Source organism: Schistocerca piceifrons, chromosome 8, assembly GCF_021461385.2.
Source record: "Schistocerca piceifrons isolate TAMUIC-IGC-003096 chromosome 8, iqSchPice1.1, whole genome shotgun sequence".
Classification (NCBI taxonomy): domain Eukaryota; kingdom Metazoa; phylum Arthropoda; class Insecta; order Orthoptera; family Acrididae; genus Schistocerca; species Schistocerca piceifrons.
In genome coordinates, this window is record NC_060145.1 from 177,435,622 (window position 1) to 177,458,103 (window position 22,482).

General features: G+C 41.0%; 1 protein-coding gene across 3 annotated transcripts in view; it reads right to left on the reverse strand.

Annotated features, from left to right (window-relative positions):
• The window catches only part of LOC124711116 (splicing factor, suppressor of white-apricot homolog), a 170,270-nt gene that overhangs the window by 30,473 nt on the left and 117,315 nt on the right, over positions 1–22,482 (reverse strand). For all 3 annotated transcript variants that reach the window (XM_047240981.1, XM_047240980.1, XM_047240983.1), the window contains exons 11-12: positions 19,426–19,584; positions 3,238–3,444 (exon numbers count right to left, since the gene is read on the reverse strand). In XM_047240981.1, the coding sequence (XP_047096937.1) occupies positions 3,238–3,444; positions 19,426–19,584 (366 nt within the window). The remainder of the gene's footprint in view (positions 1–3,237; positions 3,445–19,425; positions 19,585–22,482) is intronic.

Genomic DNA, 22,482 nt, shown 5'->3' on the forward strand with positions numbered 1-22,482 from the left:
ATTAGTTATGTGATCTACCCATCTAATCTTCAGCATTCTTCTGTAGCACCACATTTCGAAAGCTTCTATTCTCTTCTTGTCCAAACTATTTATCGTCCATGTTTCACTTCCATACATGGCTACACTCCATACGAATACTTTCAGAAATGACTTCCTGACACTTAAATCTATACTCGATGTTAACAAATTTCTCTTCTTCAGAAACGCTTTCCTCGCCATTGCCAGCCTACATTTTATATCCTCTCTACTTCGACCATCATCAGTTATTTTGCTCCCCAAATAGCAAAACTCCTTTACTACTTTAAGTGCCTCATTTCCTAATCTAATTCCCTCAGCATCACCCGACTTAATTAGACTACATTCCATTATCCTTGTTTTGCTTTTGTTGATGTTCATCTTATATCCTCCTTTCAAGACACTGTCCATTCCGTTCAACTGCTCTTCCAAGTCCTTTGCTGTCTCTGACAGAATTACAATGTCATCTAGGCGGACCTCAAAGTTTTTATTTCTTCTCCATGGATTTTAATACCTACTCCGAACTTTTCTTTTGTTTCCTTTACTGCTTGCTTAATATACAGATTGAATAACATCGGGGACAGGCTACAACCCTGTCTTACTCCCTTCCCAACCACTGCTTCCCTTTCATGTCCCTCGACTCTTATAACTGCCATCTGGTTTCTGTACAAATTGTAAATAGCCTTTCGCTCCCTGTATTTTACCCCTGCCACCTTTAGAATTTGAAAGAGAGTATTCCAGTCAACATTGTCAAAAGCTTTCTCTAAGTCTACAAATGCTAGAAATGTAGGTTTGCCTTTCCTTAATCTTTCTTCTAAGATAAGTCGTAAGGTCAGTATTGCCTCACGTGTTCCAGTATTTCTACGGAATCCAAACTGATCTTCCCCGAGGTTGGCTTCTACTAGTTTTTCCATTCGTCTGTAAAGAATTCGTGTTAGTATTTTGCAGCTGTGACTTATTAAGCTGATAGTTCGGTAATTTTCACATCTGTCAACACCTGCTTTCTTTGGGATTGGAATTATTATATTCTTCTTGAAGTCTGAGGGTATTTCGCCTGTTTCATACATCTTGCTCACCAGATGGTAGAGTTTTGTCAGGACTGGCTCTCCCACGGCCGTCAGTAGTTCCAATGGAATATTGTCTACTCCGGGGGCCTTGTTTCGACTCAGGTCTTTCAGTGCTCTGTCAAACTCTTCACGCAGTATCGTATCTCCCATTTCATCTTCATCTACATCCTTTTCCATTTCCATAATATTGTCCTCAAGTACATCGCCCTTGTATAGACCCTCTATATACTCCTTCCACCTTTCTGCTTTCCCTTCTTTGCTTAGAACTGGGTTTCCATCTGAGCTCTTGATATTCATACAAGTCGTTCTCTTATCTCCAAAGGTCTCTTTAATTTTCCTGTAGGCGGTATCTATCTTACCCCTAGTGAGATAGGCCTCTACATCCTTACATTTGTCCTCTAGCCATCCCTGCTTAGCCATTTTGCACTTCCTGTCGATATCATTTTTGAGACGTTTGTATTCCTTTTTGCCTGTTTCACTTACTGCATTTTTATATTTTCTCCTTTCATCAATTAAATTCAATATTTCTTCTGTTACCCAAGGATTTCTACTAGCCCTCTTCTTTTTACCTACTTGATCCTCTGCTGCCTTCACTACTTCATCCCTCAAAGCTACCCATTCTTCTTCTACTGTATTTATTTCCCCCATTCCTGTCAATTGCTCCCTTATGCTCTCCCTGAATCTCTGTACAACCTCTGGTTCTTTTAGTTTATCCAGGTCCCATCTCCTTAAATTCCCACCTTTTCGCAGTTTCTTCAGTTTTAATCTACAGGTCATAACCAATAGATTGTGATCAGAGTCCACATCTGCCCCTGGAAATGTCTTACAATTTAAAACCTGGTTCCTAAATCTCTGTCTTACCATTATATAATCTATCTGAAACCTTTTAGTATCTCCAGGGTTCTTCCATGTATACAACCTTCTTTCATGATTCTTAAACCAAGTGTTAGTTATGATTATGTTGTGCTCTGTGCAAAATTCTACCAGGCGGCTTCCTCTTTCATTTCTGTCCCCCAATCCATATTCACCTACTATGTTTCCTTCTCTCCCTTTTCCTACACTCGAATTCCAGTCACCCATGACTATTAAATTTTCGTCTCCCTTCACTACCTGAATAATTTCTTTTATTTCATCATACATTTCTTCAATTTCTTCGTCATCTGCAGAGCTAGTTGGCATATAAACTTGTACTACTGTAGTAGGTGTGGGCTTCGTATCTATCTTGGCCACAATAATGCGTTCACTATGCTGTTTGTAGTAGCTTACCCGCATTCCTATTTTCCTATTCATTATTAAACCTACTCCTGCATTACCCCTATTTGATTTTGTGTTTATAACCCTGTAGTCACCTGACCAGAAGTCTTGTTCCTCCTGCCACCGAACTTCACTAATTCCCACTATATCTAACTTCAACCTATCCATTTCCCTTTTTAAATTTTCTAACCTACCTGCCCGATTAAGGGATCTGACATTCCACGCTCCGATCCGTAGAACGCCAGTTTTCTTTCTACTGATAACGACATCCTCTTGAGTAGTCCCCGCCCGGAGATCCGAATGGGGGACTATTTTACCTCCGGAATATTTTACCCAAGAGGACGCCATCATCATGTAATCATACAGTAAAGCTGCATGCCCTCGGGAAAAATTACGGCTGTAGTTTCCCCTTGCTTTCAGCCGTTCGCAGTACCAGCACAGCAAGGCTGTTTTGGTTATTGTTACAAGGCCAGATCAGTCAATCATCCAGACTGTTGCCCTTGCAACTACTGAAAAGGCTGCTGCCCCTCTTCAGGAACCACACGTTTGTCTGGCCTCTCAACAGATACCCCTCCGTTGTGGTTGCACCTACGGTACGGCTATCTGTATCGCTGAGGCACGCAAGCCTCCCCACCAACGGCAAGGTCCATGGTTCATGGGGGGGGGGGTCAGAATTCGTAGCACATGAAATATTTGTTTTATATGACCTGAAGATGTACATCCAGAGTATGAAACCAGTTGTCATATAGAGAAAATGCAAAAAACAACAAAATGTGCTGGAAGAATCGTTTCCTAGAACCTTTAAAAATGGCAGCTACATCCAATTTCTTCTATCATGTATGTAAACACAGATTTCAGAAGAACGCTAATATTTTCTCTTTGGTTTCATTAACATACTCACCCTGCAAGCGAGCTAGTAGAGATGACTGCTGGGCTGGCGCAGGAGTACTATTGCCTGTACTGGTTCCACAGCTATCTACATCTCGACTAGGAACTGGTGTAGTGGGTGGTGACAGAAGATCACTTGATGCAGGAGATGGTAAGGATGAAATTTCATCCTCATCTGCACTCACTCTCTGCACAGGGCCACCATCTGGTAGCGTTGGACCTGAAGCAGATTGTAAAAAGGTTTACACTCATAAGTCACACTGATTACTTACTTTAAGCTGACAATGATTCAAAGTACCATAATGGGAACCCACCAATTACAAGTGTCATTCAATAATTAAACACACATGGTGCAGGCAACACCTAAAGCAGGGAACTGAAATTTCCATGAGTGTTGGTTGGCAACCTTGTAAAGAGTGTTAGTCATTTGTTCTAAAGTCTTAGTTACAATGGAGAGTCTGCTCAAAGAAAGTAGTTTTGAAAAACAGTGTTCTGTGTTCTGATTTTTACTTTTGGGAACTGTGCAAGCGCCGCCATAAGAAATATTCTCTTGGATTAAAAAACAATACAGCTGTAACTGTATGAACTGTGAGCATTTTTGTGTGTTGTTGAAAAAGTTTAAATCTGCCTGCAAAAGCATAACCGATGAGCACCCCTCCAGGTGTCTGATAGCAGCATCAACCTCAAGCATTGTGAACTTTTTACTCATTCACTTATCCAAGAAGACCAACAACTTACAGATAAACAAAGTAAGTGTTTGTACAACTCATTTCATCATTCAAAACAAATGCTACTACCAAAAGACCTGTGCATGAGGAGTTCCCAAGTACAAAGCACAGAGGTTTCATACCTGCACCTAGCTCAAATATTGTTTCAATAGCAAAGATCATGCATTTTTGGGCAGATTTTAGCCTGCGATGGAACTTTGATACTTCACTTTGAGCCAGAATGCAAGCAGGAATGCACAGAGAAATAATCTGTCCATACGAAATTCGAAACATGCCCCCGTCAACTAGTTAGATCCATGTTAACAGTATTTTGGAGTGCCTGTGGTCCGATTTTCTTGGAAGAACAACACACTATCAACAACCTATACCACTCAGGCTTGATTCCCAACAGTCAAGCCCATGCTGAAAAGGAAATGGGATGGCAGAGGAAAGGCTGATTGCTCCTTCAACACAGCACTCAATCTCATATGGAACATCTAACACTGGGAGCTATTACAAAGTGGTTTGGGAGCTTGTACCTCACCATCTTCAGACTCCTGACTTTATGCCTTCCAATCTTTATCTTTATGATCTGATGAAAGAAGCTTTGCATGGCAATGAATTCAACTGCAACAAAGAGCTAAAGAAAAAAGGACAGAACTGGCTTCGATGTCAAGGCAGTGAATTCTTCACTGACGGGAAAAGACGACTCAGGAGAAGATGGGACAAGTGCATAGAAATTGGTGGAGATTATGTGAAAAAAATACATAAAACGTTTTATTGATTTGATAAACCACTTTCTGCTGTACAGCAATTTGTCTGTTTAATTACATCAAGAGCAAAATTACCTAATATAAAAGCTTACGTTAATCAACTAATGAAGATATTACAGAATAGTTGTAGTAACGTGAATGTATTATTAATGTGTGTATTACTGATTTTCTTCCAGACTGTTTCCATTTTTTAAAAATTGTCATTAGTCTAACATCACATCTAGCTAGCTGATTTAGCTCAATTAGAACAGGTGTCTCAGAGGTCAAGAAATGGGGGACATTTTAATATTCAATTTTGGTTTTGATTTTTGTTTCCATTCATTATAATTTCTTGTCTGAAACCATCACACAACTTTAAATTCCTGGAAAATTCAGCCTTTAATACTCTATAGTCCCTCCAACCGCTACATGTGCTCTTTGTCATGGAGGGATCAATACTGAACTCTTTACCAATGATTTGTGACTTCCAGAAATATGTAAGCACATACTCAGTGTTACCATTTTGCAGTTTTGAGCTCAGTTCCTGTGCTTGCAGAAAAATAATAAGGAATTAAGGATGGGCCCGACTTTTTGCAAGGACACAAATTAGTGTTTTGTTTTATCACCCAAACATGTTTCAGCACAGTTGTGGCATCCTCAGTGTTTTTTATTAATTATTATTTTCCTTTTATTTTACACTGCGAGTCCTGTGGCTTCCAACCAAAATCAGCTACAGGTCTGATCAGACACACAAATTTGCGCAGTGAAATGTGTGTATGAACCACAGCGACATCACAGTGTGCGGTATTTACAAACAAGCAGGAAAAATCATTCATCTTAACTACACAAAACATGTCTGGTACACAAAAACAAACTTGTCACTGCTAATGAATAGCAAAATACTACAATGACGACATGGTGTATTAATTTAGATCTGTGGCTGATACTGGTTGGCAGCCACAGGATGCTCACAGTGTAGAATCAAAGAAAAATAATAATAATAATAAATCCAGTGAGGATGTAAGAACTGTGGTGAAACATGTTTGGGTGACAAAACCATAATTTGTGTACTTGCAAAAAGGCAGATCCATCCTTAATTCATTATTAAAATATTCAATGAATAGGAAAATAGTTTCCCTGAATCTGCCTCTTCATATGCCAGTTACGAGCTGAACAATGTAAGAGTACAAGTATCAATACAGTTCCTATCTATTGATTCTTGCCCTTCTTATCTCTGCTGAACAGGAGCCCACATATGGTGCAAGGATTCCATGACTTGGTATAGGAGCAGTCTGGCGTCTGGTGACTTCACACATGGCAGTAAGTCGCAGGGCATCTGCAGAATGAGTCGCAGATGAGTGCAGGGTGCACAATCATAAACCAAAGTTTGGAAAATAGGTACAAACTTTAGTAATGGTTGATTCACGTTATTTTTGTATGAAAGGAGGCAGTATGTAATACCTTGTGGCAACCAGACTGAATCACAAAAGATTTCACGAGATCGTTCTCATCACTTTTTGAGACTTACTGAAGTTATGTGGAGTAATGAGAGAAGGAATATGTTAAGGCACTTGTCACTTAGGCACATGATTAGCAACTTTTATCATGTGTATACCTAGGGAGTAAAGTTACTTGACAATACTGTCAAAATTGAGAGCCCAATGTCAAACCAACAGGACAAAAAACTAGGATTCAAGAACCTGCATTACTCTAAAACTGGCATGGGGCCTTACTACCATGAATGTGAAAACAGATGTACATCAGCTAAGCCAAAATGATGCTGACCAATCTTGTGGATTTTAAAGCTAATTTAAAATCTGCTATACATGACATAGTTGTATTCCATATGCACCACCTTGTTGCTAAAATATCAGGTGAAAGATTGCATTAGTATTTGTGCTATGTCATTAAAGTTGTGAACTAGATAAAATTTATATCTTTGAACAACCATCATTTGTGCAACTTGGTCAAGAAAATGAGGAAGAATTCAAATGACCTCCTACAGCCTGAGCTGACGTGCTTACAAAATCGCTTTGCAATTCAACTGCAAAATCTTCACATTGTCTATCTTCAGATATATTTGACAAATCAAAAGAGGTCAGCACAAAGCTGCAGGGAGATAAAATGAAATTCATTAAGGCTATAAAGGTATAACATCTTCATTGATTGCCAAATCGGATCTTCACACCAATAACTTGAGTAGACAGAAAATGTCACTTATCTTCAAGAAACTATGTGGAAAGATGGAAAAAGGCTTTTAGATGCAGAATAGATGCTTTTTTTGCTCATACCTCAAACAAACAAAAGGAGTTATACAAACTAAATTTAACAGTCTATCTGTCCCTGAAATACCACTGTGAGGGCACAAATCCACTTTCGGTAGACAGAAGGGAATTTCATCACTGATTTAAAATACAACTTGCTTTTTCAGCAGTGTAGCCATGAACGTTTCTGGCTAAAAGTGAAGAATTCCTATCATCATCTACAGCAGGAAGTTAAGTTGCTTATTTTAGTCTTACACCTACCTACTCACTGGAAAGGAGCTGCAGTGAGTTCAGGAGTGGGTAAAAGATTGATCGGCAAGCACTGATAGCACTGAGTGCATGATTATGGTGTCAGGCAATAGTAGAGTAGTTGTGATGGCATAGCTAAAGGAGTATAACAATCATCGTATCAGCTGAGTGGGTCCCATTCCACAGCTTGACACCCAGTAAATTCTTAAACTATATTCACTAGTGACAAGTCATATTTGTTTGAACCGAGATAAATAAAAAAATATCTCATGCCAATTATATGCATTTGCATCTACCATTCTAGCCAACAGATTGCAGTAAGGACCACATGTGCACATTACTACAATAACATCCAACACATTTCATGACCAACATAAAGATTAGACATGAGAACAGGCACAAGATGAAGGTAGTGATCATCTCTCATTGTGTTTGATATATTACTCCACATTTTGTAAACTTACAATGTCCTTAATTACGGAGAAAACCTATATTCCTCGAGTACAATATCACTGGAGCTGTACTATGAAAAGGATAATTGCTACTCCTCATATAGGGAAGATGGCAAGCCGTAGATAGGCACAACAAAAAGACTTGACACAAAGTAAGCTTTCAGCCGACAAGGTCACAAAACACACACACACACACACACACACACACACACAGGCTGCCAAGGCCTTGGCAGCCAGGCACCGCAAGAGAGTTGCATTCGCGTAAACGCGTGCGTGTGTGTTTTGTCCATTTCCAATGAAGGTCTTGTAGGCTGAAAGCTTACTTTCTGACAGTCTTTTTGTTGTGCCTATCTGCGACTCAGCATCTCTGCTATATGAGTAGCAGCAACTATCCTTTTCATAATACTGTCATTTTCCATCCTGGATTTTCCACTGTTTGATATTACTGAGAAACTTAAGATCCCAATGAAACAATTCTGGTAGCAGATAAAACTGATCAGTTCCATCCATTAGATACTAGCCACAAAAATCACACACTCGGCTGCTAGATTATTCAGTGGTAACAATCAAAACTGAAATGAGAGGAGTTTCATCTTGGCTGCAGTGCTTAGGGCCTGTTACTTTGAATTACACAATAATGAATGCTAAAACCTGGAGAATGTAATAAAATTTAATTTTTAAATCCAAAAATGTCAGGAACGAATGATGTAACTTCGATTGTGCAGTTGCAATGATTTCTTTTATACCATGTTTTCACAGTATCAAACGGTAGAAGTGGTGTTAATGAACTGTGTCTTGAAGTGCATATTTAAGATCCAGGTGAATAACTGAAATTCAGATGCTAAGAAAGGCAAATGTGAGCACTGCCATATATAAACACGTCAAATATTCATCGCGAACTTGTCTTAGAAGTATTTTCTGGTGGCTTTGTGCATTAAATTGCTTTTTTTAATGGCTAAAATTGGTTGATTTCATGTGACCTATAATCTTGAATGTGCTCATTAGTCTGGACAAATAATGCAATTGTAGAGTGACCACACAGAATTCAGAAATGCCAAGCCAAAGAGCAGGGCATAGCAAAGAGATACTATATGCCACAGCAGCAAAGCCAGGCACAGAATCTGGATATCACAAACAAACCACTATGGACTCTAAGTGCAGTAATTTTAAATGGCAAAATCGGTAACATCATGTGGCAACTTTGACATCGAATGGTGGAACTTTAACTACACTGCAGCAATGACACCTGGTAGCACGACAGGCAACTTCAAGTAACAACGCTTCCATCATGTGGCGAGTCACCAAACTGCAACAACATAAATGCACCAACCAACCAAGAGAGGAGTTATTAGCAGACTGCCCTGTGATGTGGCCAGCCGAAACATACAGCGTGTTTACACAATTAAGAAGTCACAATAGCAAACCATTCTGATATGCTTTTTATTGTGAACTACAAGTTCATCTGATTGTTGATTTATGATGTGCATCTTATTTAAATATTTTGTGTAAAATTGTGAATGTTAATGTTGTGTTCGGTTTTGGTAGAGGTGTAAGGATTATAGTATTCAGTCGTGAGAGCTATTTTGTTAACTCAGGTTACCTGTAGTATAACAGTGAGGGCTTACTTAATTACTTGTTATTTGTAAGTTTTTGGGCTACCAAGGGGTTCTTTAAAAGTACTTGCCAGTAGATTTAGAATAAGCAAAATGTCTTCTGAACCGAAGCGAGAGTATTAGGATGCAATATCTTGAAAAATGTAGAAGATAATAACGATTTGCAAATCAGTAGTTGTGAGCTATCAGTAGACAGCCCTTTAGGCCATTTGACTGGCTACCTGGAAACACTAGTAAAACCAATGACGGAGAGACCACATATAGACAAGGAAAAGTTACAATCAACTTAGGAGGCGATCTTAAAAACATCACGAGAAAACAAAGACAACACAGAAAAATGATCCCAAGAAAATGAAGAAAACATGAAGAAAGGGACACAAAACTGCGTAAGAACCTGTTCCAACTCTGAGAAGATATGGGTAGTGTGTGGAGATAACAGAAAAAGCCAAGAAACATGTTAAGGAAGCTAAAAGGGTACCAGAAGAGAAGATTCAAAAAGTTGAAACATGTCATGACCAACAGATTAAGACTGTGAAAAATGCAACAAGGCTGTAACATCACTACTGAAGGACTAGAAACTAAACAGACTGAAATGTCTACTAATTTTTAGTGACCAGTGACAACCATGTCAGCTGATCAGCTGATCTTCTGGCAGACGTCACCAAAGTTCAAGCACTGGGCACCAGGAGCCCTGTGAATGCCTTCTCTTCGCTGTAGTGCAGAGTTCTGTGATCTTAATTTTGTTTGTGCTTTTTGCCTTGCTTAGTTTATTTAGTTCGCTTGGCTACTGAGAAAAAATTGCGACTGCATACACTTACTAACTGAGCACATGGCATTTTCTTGTCATTACACTGAATTTGAAGGCATGCAATTTATTAGGGCAAAGTAATACTCCACACACCACACACTCATTCGTATCTGATTCTTGCTGTGACCAGAACATAATATCAAGCCTAGCACCCCACAGATTTGCGACTGTGGTGACCCCGACATGATCACAGAGAGAAAATAATCAAGTAACACAGATGTATTATGAAAAACCTTTGAGAATCAGAAATTAGCAAAATGATGGACACATCAGCAATACAAGAATTGCAGTGTGGCTACCCAGATTTTGGTCACACAACCCGGCACTATGTGTGTGCAGATGGAAGCAAGTTTCCTCTGCACAAGAGCGACCACTGATTCCACTAAATTCGTGTTGCTGCTTAGTCAGTCAGCCATAGTTCTAGACATTATAACTTCACCTCCGGATGTGGACCCATACACAAAGCTAAAAGTCAAGTTAATTCAAAGGATGTCCACTTCACAGGAAGAACAAGTGCAGCAGGTTCTCATGCAGGAGGATGTCGGCAACAGAGAAATATTCTAGTCCCTCCATCATTTACGAAGCAAGGTTGACATGTGCACAGTGTCTGATACATTACTGTGCACATTGTGCAGCAGCTGTCTGCCAGCACATGTGAAGATATCACGAACGGACATATCGCTCGATGTGCTAGTGGAAATGGTGGACCGGAACAGGACGCTATTGTGCCAGACTCCTGCCCTGGCACTATGACAGTCTGTAACAGTACTTATGGTAACATAAGTGAATTATGAACAAGGTAGACATGCTGAGTAAGCAGATGGGCGAACTTTTCTCTGAATTAAAAGCTAGACAATGGTTTCACACAAGATCGAGAAGTCCTTCCTCGGCAAACTCCCCAAAATCCACAATTCAGCTCTGACATATCTGTGCTGGTATAATAAGACGTTCAGAGACCAAGCACACAAGTGTACCTCGCTGTGTACCTTCCTCAGTGGTAAATGACAGGAAGAATAATCACGCTGGATAGTCAGTTGTCATCATTGTGCCTCTTGATCAAAGACCAGAAGACAGAGTGCAAAGGTTCCGACCTAAGTATTCTGTCATGAACCCAGTTATATAAATACTGGCCAGCCACTTTGTTTTGTCTTTCTGCAGATAATAATTCAACCACCATCACATGCGGAATGCAGCACTTCGAGTTCGACCTGGGACTACGACGTGCCTTGATATGATACTTCACCGTATTGGATGTAACTGAACCTATGATCAGAGCGAATTTTTTAGTGCATTACTATTTGCTGCTGGAAGTCACCAATGCTCCTAATAGACAACATCACTGGACTATCTGCTGGCAGATTCCGTCATAATGGACAGTACAAGATGCCAAACTGATCCTGTCGAAGGGCGATGGGTACACCAAATTTCTAAAACAATTTCCTGGTATAATGAGGCCTCCTGGCGCCCCACAAAAGGTATTTTACAACACCAAACATTACACCAACACTACCCCAGGCTCACCAACTTCATGCAGACCCAGATGTCTCACCCCTAATCGATATGCCATTGCCTACACGGAATTTAATATCATGCTGAAGGAATACATTATTCACCCATCTAGCAGAACTTTGTTGTCGCTCCCACATTTAGTACCAAAGAAGAACGGTGCATGATGGCCATGTGGTGATTACTACACCTTGGCTGCTAGGACATGGATTGCTACTCTATTCCTCTACTGAGGAATTATACAGGGTTATTACAAGTGATTGAAGCGATTTCACAGCTCTACAATAACTTTATTATTTGAGATATTTTCACAATGCTTTGCACACACATACAAAAACTCAAAAAGTTTTTTTAGGCATTCACAAATGTTCGATATGTGTCCCTTTAGTGATTCGGCAGACATCAAGCCGATAATCAAGTTCCTCCCACACTCGGCGCAGGATGTCCCCATCAATCAGTTCGAAAGCATCGTTGATGCAAGCTCGCAGTTGTGGCACGTTTCTTGGTAGAGGAGGTTTAAACACTGAATCTTTCACATAACCCCACAGAAAGAAGTCGCATGGGGTTAAGTTGGAAGAGAGTGGAGGCCATGACATGAATTGCTGATCATGATCTCCACCACGACCGATCCATCGGTTTTCCAATCTCCTGTTTAAGAAATGCCGGACGTCGTGATGGAAGTGCGGAGGAGCACCATCCTGTTGAAAGATGAAGTCGGCACTGTCGGCCTCCAGTTGTGGCACGAGCCAATTTTCCAGCATGTCCAGATACACGTGTCCTGTAACGTTTTTTTCGCAGAAGAAAAAGGGGCCGTAAACTTTAAACCGTGAGATTGCACAAAAAACGTTAACTTTTGGTGAATTGCGAATTTGCTGCACGAATGCGTGAGGATTCTCTACCGCCCAGATTTGCACATTGTGTCTGTTCACTTCACCATTAAGAAAAAATGTTGCGTTTGACTTTGTCATCGGGTGTCAGGGCTTGTAGCAATTGTAAACAGTAAGGCTTCTGCTTTAGCCTTTTCTGTAAGATTTTCCAAACCGTCGGCTGTGGTACGTTTAGCTCCCTGCTTGCTTTATTCGTCGACTTCCACGGGCTATGCGTGGAACTTGCCCGCACGCGTTCAACCGTTTCTTCGCTCACTGCAGGCCGACTCGTTGATTTCCCATTACAGAGGCATCCAGAAGCTTTAAACTGCGCATACCATCGCCGAATGGAGTTAGCAGTTGGTGGATCTTTGTTGATCTTCGTCCTGAAGTGTCGTTGCACTGTTATGACTGACTGATGTGAGTGCATTTCAAGCACGACATACGCTTTCTCGGCTCCTGTCGCCATTTTGTCTCACTGCGCTCTTGAGCGCTCTGGCGGCAGAAACCTGAAGTGCGGCTTCAGCCGAACAAAACTTTATGAGTTTTTCTACATATCTGTAGTGTGTTGTGACCATATGTCAATGAATGGAGCTACAGTGAATTTACGAAATCGCTTCAATCATTTGTAATAGCCCTGTAATTATGTAGTATGTGGGGGAAACGTGTTTTGTGTACTAGACTGCACAAATGCATACACAAAGATCACTGTAGCTGAAAGATATATTTTGAAAACGGCTATTATTATGCAGTTCGGCCTATTCAAAACACTGTATATGACATTCCGACTGAGAAATGCTGCCCAGACATGGCAAAGATTTATAGATTCAGTTTTAAAAGGTTCACAATATTGCTTTGCATATCTTGATCTTGCCTGAGATGCTGGAGTTCGCAGTTGTGTGCGTGAGGTGTGCTAGCCCCCTTTGTGTGTGTGTGTGTGTGTGTGTGTGTGTGTGTGTGTGTGTGTGTGTGTGTGTGAGAGAGAGAGAGAGAGAGAGAGAGAGAGAGAGAGAGAGAGAGATTGAGATTTTATTCAGCAACCCCAGGATAACACGAAACAACACCTGATTGTGATACTTAAGTGACTTGACAAGTACGGAGTAGTGCTGAACACCTCAAAGTGTGTTATGGCCAGGCAGAGATTACCTTTTTAGGCCACTTCATATCACCAGCCAGATCAATGCTATTATCACAAAAAGTAGAATTTATTTCGTGGCCACAAACTATCAAGAACTCCAAGGAATCTTCACAGTTCTTTAACTTTTATCAACATAACCCACCTCATGCGGCAGGATTGAAGAGCCCACAGCTTTAGCTGGTTCTAAGGTTAAAGTCAAAATGTTGGAGCAGTGGACAGAGTGAATGGATAACATATTTGAAGCAGCTAAGAAAAGTGCCGCAGATGCAACCCTTCTTCCACTTCTGGCTTTAGAAACACCTCTCGCGCTCATAGTAGACGCTATCCAAATGAGAATCAGTGCTGCACTGCAAAAGCATGCAGATGAGGCATGGCAGCCTCTCACATTCTTTTCACAAAAACACACTCTGGCTCAGCAACAATGGAGAGCCTATGACAGCAGGTTGCAGGCAGTTTGTGGACCGATAAATATCTTCAGACACAGTTGAAAGCGAGAGGTTTTGTCATTTAAACAGACCATAAACCCGCAACCTATGCCATTGGGGGAGGGGGGGGGGGGGGGGGGGGGGGGAAGTAAAAATGTTCCCCGAGACAGTAAAATCACCTGAAATTCATAGCGCAATTCACCACTGTTTTAAGGCACATATGAGGAACGGCAATACAGTGACAGACTGCCTGTCCCAGGTAGCAGTATCACAAAGACAGTTGACTTGTGCAGCTAGCCCAACCACTAAGATTCTGACAGGGAACTTCAAGATTCTTTAACAGGTACCAGATTTTTTACCAGATACCACATCTAGTCTTCAACATAAGCCTGCTGACATTTCAGCAACAAGCACCAAGTTGTACTGTGAGGTTTCAAACAGGAAAACTCATCTGTTCATTTCTTCAGCACTACGCAAGCAAGTCTTCGAAAGGTTACATAACTTATGCCAGCATGATGGTAACTATTACACTCATAGTTAGCCATTTTATGTGACCTGGACAGTCAAACATAGGCTTGTGCATGCATATAATTCCAGCGCAGCAAGGTATCTCGCCTCGTTCATGCGCTGATAGGTAATTTTCTAGGCACAACAGCATGATTCGCACATCCTCATAATGATGTTGTAAGTCCACTACATCCATAAGATGTAGTGGACAGTAATGGGTCGTTTCACAGGCTGACGAGAAGCCAATCTGGAGGTTAATATTTCTGCTAATACACTGGCTATTGGGTTTGTGTCTCACTGGATCTCTCATTTTGATTCTCTTGTCCAACTGAGTAATTTTTGTAGCGCAGTGCACCACAGAACAACAAGTTACAGCCCTGCCAGTAACAGACTGGCAAAATTTTGAAACTATTCACTTAAAGCTGCATTAATGTGCTATGACTCTCAATGAACATCTGCCTTACAACTGATTTTGCTCGACCTACGCAACATGTGCAAACCGGAGCTGGACGCCTCATCAGCAGAGCTAATATATGGGGAAGTCCTACGGTTTCCCAGCGAGTTCACCAATTCATGTGCATTTTCAATGGTCGAAACTAATATACCAGAATTCATTGCCCACCTCATGGAAAGGAAGATACAGATACGGCTGCAACAACCATTACACCATGATAAAGTGCAACCCTCCATACACCGAGAGTTACAATACTGTACACATGTAATGTTGTGAAGAGATGGCAGCATCAAATGGCCACTGACACCACCTTATACTCATCCACATCACATCATTAAAAGAGGTGAGAAAAAATTTGAAATCCTCATAAATGGCAAGACGAACACTGTCTCCACGGACAGAGGGAAGCCAGCGTTCATCATACTACAAGCTTCAAATCCACATCTTCCAACAACCAGACCAAATTTTTGCTCATCACCAAGCAGCCGGCTCTGGCTCAATGCTAAACATGTTCTGGAGGGTGGGTGCATTTCCCAGCATGATACATGGACAGCACTCTGGGTATCAATCGAGGATGGTGATCCGCTTTCCCCTGTGCAGCAACAACAAGCGACAATCATGCCAAACGTCAAATGATCAGCTGATCAATTAGCAGATGTCAAACAGGGTTCACACACTGGCCACCAGGACCACTGTGAAATGTTCTCCTGGCTGCAGTGCAAAGTTCCATGACCTTAATTCTGTCAGTGCATTTTGCTTTGATTTGTTTGTTTGCTTGGTTACCGAGAAAAACTTGTGATTACATCCACTTTGCATTAGTGAGTACATCACATCTTCTTGTTACTATGTTGAATGTGAAGACATGAGATTTAAAAGCGTTACTCCAAATGACACATTTGCTTGTATCTGTTTCTCACTGTGACCACAACACAATGTCAAGTTTGCAACGCCTAACAATCCGCAACTTTGCGACAAATTTAAGGCCAGAAGTAGCAGCGCAGAGGCATGAAGACAACGAGAGTTATGGACAATATCAACCATTTACAAGGTGGAACACAACTAGAGAACCAAACCAAAGAGACTAATAGAAGAATTAGTACAATGAGGTAAGGTAATGCTGCTACGTTAGTCGACAGTAATAACAGGTGCACCCAGACTAACACAGGGCGGAAATATAAAGATGACATGGCACTGGAAAAACATCAAACAAAACTAATTGCCATCTCTACATATAAGCCAGCCTCCAATCGCTGCAGAACAGATGATGCAAGAACTGAATTGATTATGTAAAACGTACTGCCACAAAAGGAATATTTGGAGGAATTTGAACATGTCGGGAACCATCAACCACATGATTCCAAAGGATTTGCACCATATGAGATCTTGCTTAGCCAAGAGTCAGTATTTTATGGTATTATTTGAATACCCACCTGGGAATGACACAACTTGGGAGGAGTAAGTATGAAGGACATGTTGGAAACACGAAAAGATATTATCGACTTGAAGATGAGGATAAAACAGGCCAAGGGGTAGATTCTTAGTAGCTGCAGCGAACCAACGATTATTCTGCTGAGATATCAGCTGGCGAATGGTACAATTCCAGCTGATTAGAGCTTTACTTTTTGTTTGAAGTTTCACTCCTCTCCCTTTCCTATACATTGAGGAAGAAAGTTGTGGTAGTTACTAAGTAGAGCAAGTAGTGGTTGTACAAATATTTCAATCAGGAACAGTTTAGTAAAACCTACAGCACATGCATCACAATAGTAAAAAGTTCACATTGATGTAGTAATTGAAATACCTAAGAGTTTGTACGGTTCAATGTCAAAAAGACTATAGAAATATTAGTGTTAGAAAGAAAAGTGACAAGTACCAGATCTGAAACGAAACATCTAGTAAAATACTGAGTGACGTTAATTAGCATCAGTAAAGAATCACATGTAATATTGCAGAATTGTTTCATGAATAATGGAAAAACTTTAGAGAATTGGAATAACATAACAACATATGGTTGTAATGCACAGGAAAATGTGTAAGTAGATGAGTTGGGACATGTTTACATAACAATATTAAATATAAGGATGACACATGTAACGAGATCAATAATGTATGGAGAAGTTAAGGAATATAGAGGGATTTTTGTGTATTTGTTGAGATGAATAATGGTAATTAACAGATACTTGTCTAATTATTTGAAGATGATTTTGAGGTTAGATACGAGTGTGTAAAAGATTTATGTGAACTGAAATGTGTACAGGAGCATGTGTAGTAACCCACCATTTACTACAATTACAGTTCACAATGGATGCTATATTGGCCCACTGTGGCAAGCATAGTGCATGCCGACATTCAAATGACATGCTCGCAGCTACTCGATGTGGCCGCCAGTCGTGGTTACTGAGCATCATCACCAGCTCTGGTGTGTGCGCGCAGCTCTACACCAGTGACACCTGACAAGGGCAGCATTTTTATACAGGCATGCACAGCCACCAGGCCGTCAGTTGTCAAATGTGTCCGAGATGTATAAATTTCTTTCCTCAAACAATAAGTCAAAGATAGGCAAAACAAAAACACTCAAACAAGTACACTTTTGGCCAAATAGGCCTTCATTCACACACACACACACACACAAAACCACAGTGTCTGGCTGACAAGGGCAGACTGTGAGCAATAGCACATGAAAGGAGAAACTATCTGAGGGGCAGAGATGGGGATAAGGAGGAAACTGGATCAGGGAGGGGGAGCAAAAGCAGGGTAGCGGTAAGGGAAGGTAAAGTGCTGTTTATGGAAGCATACAGGGAGGAGACGGAGAGACAGCAGAGCAGCTAGTTGCAATCAGGAGGTTAGATATAGAGCCGGATGGGGGCACCAGAAAGAGAGAGAAGTCATTATAGTCACTGTCCTGCAGCCACATACCCCTTTCCTGTTCCCACTCCAGCATTACACAGCCCTCTATTCCATCAATGCACTCACAGTCCTTTTAGTTCTCTCCTTTCCAGTTGCCGCACCCCCCCCCCCCCCACCCCTGTCTAACCAACAAATGGAACCTAGCTATCCTACTCTCTCCCCACCTTGCCCCTGAATGGTCCCACAAGCAGCACTGTACCGTCCCCCACCCCTAGCCTGCCTCCCTCCCCCTCCTGCCCCAGCTACCTCCTTATCCCTACCACACAGGCTGCTTCTTCCGACATGCACTGCTGCTTGCAGTCTGGCCTCGGCAGCCAGAGACTGTGGTCGTGTGTTGCATTTCCATGTGTGTGCATGTGCATTACCTAATGCTGATGAAGGGCCTTTTGGCCGAAAGCTTATTTGCTTGAGTGGTTTTTTTTTTTTTTTTTTTTTGCTCTCAGTGACCCAACATCTATGCTAAATTACTTTCACTGTACTCTTGTTGATGTCCCTCCATGGCCCAATAAATTGTATGTATTTTCTCTTGTTCCTATTCCTCGTTAGACCATAAACAGCATCGTTGAGGGTCGAATTTTTACGTTTTTGACTCTGTGGTTTTTCTGCAATTCAGTTCTTTCATGGAGGCTTTACTCCAGTCATTTCTGCAAGAACAGCAGGCACATACAGCCCTGTTGTAACAGTTGGCTATTTCACCCAGGCTCAACTGCCGGTTGTTCACTCCCTACCCCGCCACAATGAATCCACCAAAGACTGGGCTGCTTATGAGAAATGGCTGTGCAAACATTTTGCAGCGTTCTGGGTAGTCGACACAGAGGTTTGTAAGACTCTTTTCTTATTGTAGATGCCTCCTCATATGTATCACTTACAATGTCAGTTAGCTCCTCTGCAAGAACAAGAGTAACTTTCTTTTGACAATAAGTGTATTGTCAGAACTGAACACATGTGGTCACTGCATGTGTTGAATTCTATAAATGCCATGAACAGCTGCAGTGATCTTATCAAGCCAGGGTGGCTGAGCTTCAAAGCCTGAACCAATGGGAATGGATAAAATGTTTAAACCCAAAGAAGCCATTAGGTTTAGTAAAAAGTATTTGAAAAATAAGGTTATTGGAAATGACAGTATCAAAACTGGACAATGCACAAAAAATAAATGATAATTGTACAGCCTACTACAGACAATGTTTTCTTTCACAGAAGAGATTACTGTTGAGTTTCTATAAAAGAAAAGTCAAGCAACATACTACCTCTTCAAACACACCTCACAAAATGACTATGGTGGTAAATTCAGATAATTAAAACACATACAAAGGCTTTACAGTTGTCCTTCCTGCACATCACTTGCACACGAAAGAGAAGGAAAGAAAATGAAAGTGGTACTCACAATGTCACTTCTGCCACAAACCATAATGTGACATGCGAAGTATAAATCTACATTTAGGAAATATATTTGTATATGGATATCTTGCAACAATGAATGTGTCAAAATCAATAATGTATTGTCTTATATCTGTTCATGTGAAACAAAACAGAGTTTTAATAATCAATTAACATACCTATAACTGGTGTTGTAGGCAGGGGATGATCTTTACGTATCATATTAAGGAATGCTGCAGCTCTTCTCTTTCTCTCCAACTGAATCTGCTTCTCTCTCGCTGCTGCTGCTATCTTCTCACGTGCAGCAGCTGCTAAACGGTCTTTCAGACGTTCTTCAGCTGAAATACCATCACAATGTCCACATCATATCTGGTTATACAAAAACTACGTCATAATGGCATATTTAACACATGACATACAAAGTTTTTTCCCTGTCAGTGGGTACAGCAAAAGATCATTTCTTTTGTAGCCAATTTCACTGATACTTGTTGCCAATTTCAGTGTTATTCTCTGGTGGCTTACTTTTGAAGTACCATATGTTCCTTATTTTTGTCATATTTCAGTAGCTTCAGTGTTACGTTGAACATGAAAATACACTTATCAATTACTTCGTATTTATTGAATGCAAACATCACATTTACTTACAGAACTGAAAAAAAGAAACATTTACATTAAATCTATTAATTATAATCAATTAAATAAAAAATAGTAGTGCAACCATATATTGTTGAAAGATTTTCATAAGGAAGTGGTGCTGTAATTTTAAAGCGGTCCCCTGAGACATTATGGTGCTGATCCATCACTGTTGTTGGTGCTGATCCATCACTGTTGTTGGTGCTGATCCATCACTGTTGTGTGAAAACTGTGAGTATATATTTGAATATGGAAGAAAAACTGCCTTCAGTACAACAGTAGAATTTGACAAATGACCACATTTCCTGCTGTCACAGATAGTTGCCTTACAACAAATTTCAAAGGGATTTCAGAATACCCATACTGCCAAGACCTGCCACGTCAGCTAAGCATAACAGATTCTTTTCCATACCATTATTACCAGCTTTGAAACACATACTTGCACCAATCTGTGGAGATAAGAGTTGTCCAATATAGTATTGAGGTGCAACCCAGTGGGTTTCAATATTTCCTTTGCTACTGCATGAAATGAATATTTGCCTCTTCATGTTTTTCAAAAGGTTCCTAGTTTCCTGACAAAAAATTCATGTTCCCACAATAGTAAAGCCACTTTCAAAATCTTCCATAGATGGTCCCAAGCCTAGCTGAAAAAGGATGCGGGGAAGGAGTAACACCCCATTTAAAAAAGAGAGAGAGAGAGAAAAAAAAGATAAAAAACTGGATTTGTCTGGCTCTAGGCAACGGTACTGACTAAGGCCCCCCCCCCCCGCCCCCCTCACCTCCTCTCCCCAAGGAAGTCAGGTGAAGAAAATCACCAGCTTCAAAAGCAGGTGAAAGTGAGAATCTACATGGCTGGGAAAGTGGCAGAACTTTCTCCAGTGCAAACTTGAATTTCATCCAGACACAGTACCTACAATGTCATGGCTGTGACAGGACCTAAACTGCAGCATCTGTACTCCAGAACAGTAGCTCCAAAGGGTTTCAGTTCTCATTACGAGCAGCTCTGTATCCATCCTCTGGGGTTCACTACCTCAGTTGTCCGCTACTGTGGTAGCTTAATTAATATTTCAAATTTGAAAGTAACCAAGGAGCACATGGGACCTAAGCCTCCGTCGGGAAATACTTAGCCCCTGGCAACCTTAGTTAGCGGAAGCAAGCTTTCGGATTCTGGGGGGGACATCAAATGTGAAGGTAGAGTCAGAGCTCCCCAATACCTCAGCATTCATAATCAACTGGGCATAGAAAATAATACCAAACTGGGCCTTTAAATTGGGCAAGATGGCCCAGTGCACAGCCCAAAAGCACACAAGCAAAACAGAAACAGTGAACAGTCTAAGAACAAGAAGTGCAATAAAGAGCAGCCTGATACACTAACGGCATCGTGGGTAAGTGGTCATGGTGTTGAACTGCCAAGCAGGCTAACCCCGTCAACACCCACTCATGCCCCCCCCCCCCCTTTTTCTTCCCACAACATTATGAACTGTCCGGCAGGTCACTGAAATGTCTGTTCCCCTTCTGTAGTCATGGCAGTTATCACACTATGCATTGGTTATAGAGTATGAGTCATATGGTAAGAACACATTACCGTCACAAGTAAATATGATGAATAGTGAGAGCAGGCGAGATACCACACAAATATCTCACAGAAATGAAAACAACAAAGAAACGGATGTGAACTATGTTACAATGAAGGAATCTAATAGTCAAGACTGCCAAAATGGAACGCAACTTAAAAATGTTAAAAACTACGTTTTGACAGAGCTCGAAGAAACTATGTGACTGTGAAACTGTTGAGTTCATTTGTTGCAACTTATGTGACGAACTATTATGTTTTCATCATTTCCTTGGAAGTGATCACATCCACATTCATACAAACACCTATTTCCGGCAAGAAGACATATCTCACTCACCTGCCAGTCATACAAATTAGGTGCATCAATGAGAGAGACACACAAACTGTCACTAATTCCATGTATGACACACCAGACATGTTTTCTGATAGAAGATTTGGTTGACTTGTCATCGTGTCATCAAACGTTTGCGGTCCCTATTTGAAAGCCACTTCCTTTCAGCTGCTAACAGAGTAGTTCAGCAGGATCAACTGTCATTATAGGTCCCAACCTTACACTTCGCTGTTGCAAATGGACGTTACACCATGACACAGACACAAATTTCGATAAGGCAGACAGAAAAATACAAAAATTGGCACGAGGGAGGTTTAAGCATGGCTGCACTGTTTATTTAGGGGTGTTGTGGTGATGTCACAATCGTGGAAGCAAGGCACTTCTCAGGGACTAATGAGCTGAGACAAGTGTTGCTTGATCGGCAACATCCTCCTATCTCGGTGTCAAGGGGGAGGGGGGGTCACATGGCTCAAATTTGTGGTGAGGCAGACTGACTTAGGACATTGGAAATGTTTGTGCGTGCACAACGGCTTTCTTACTGTAGTCTTCCGGAATTGATTAATTTTCTGTGTAATAATCTAGTTGTGCATGATAGGTGATACATGGCTGCAATATTAAGCCCTCTTGTTACTTGTTGCTTGTTCTCTTAGTGTTAACTTTGGCTCCAAGAAATCCACTCTTTGTCTGAAACGGTAGATC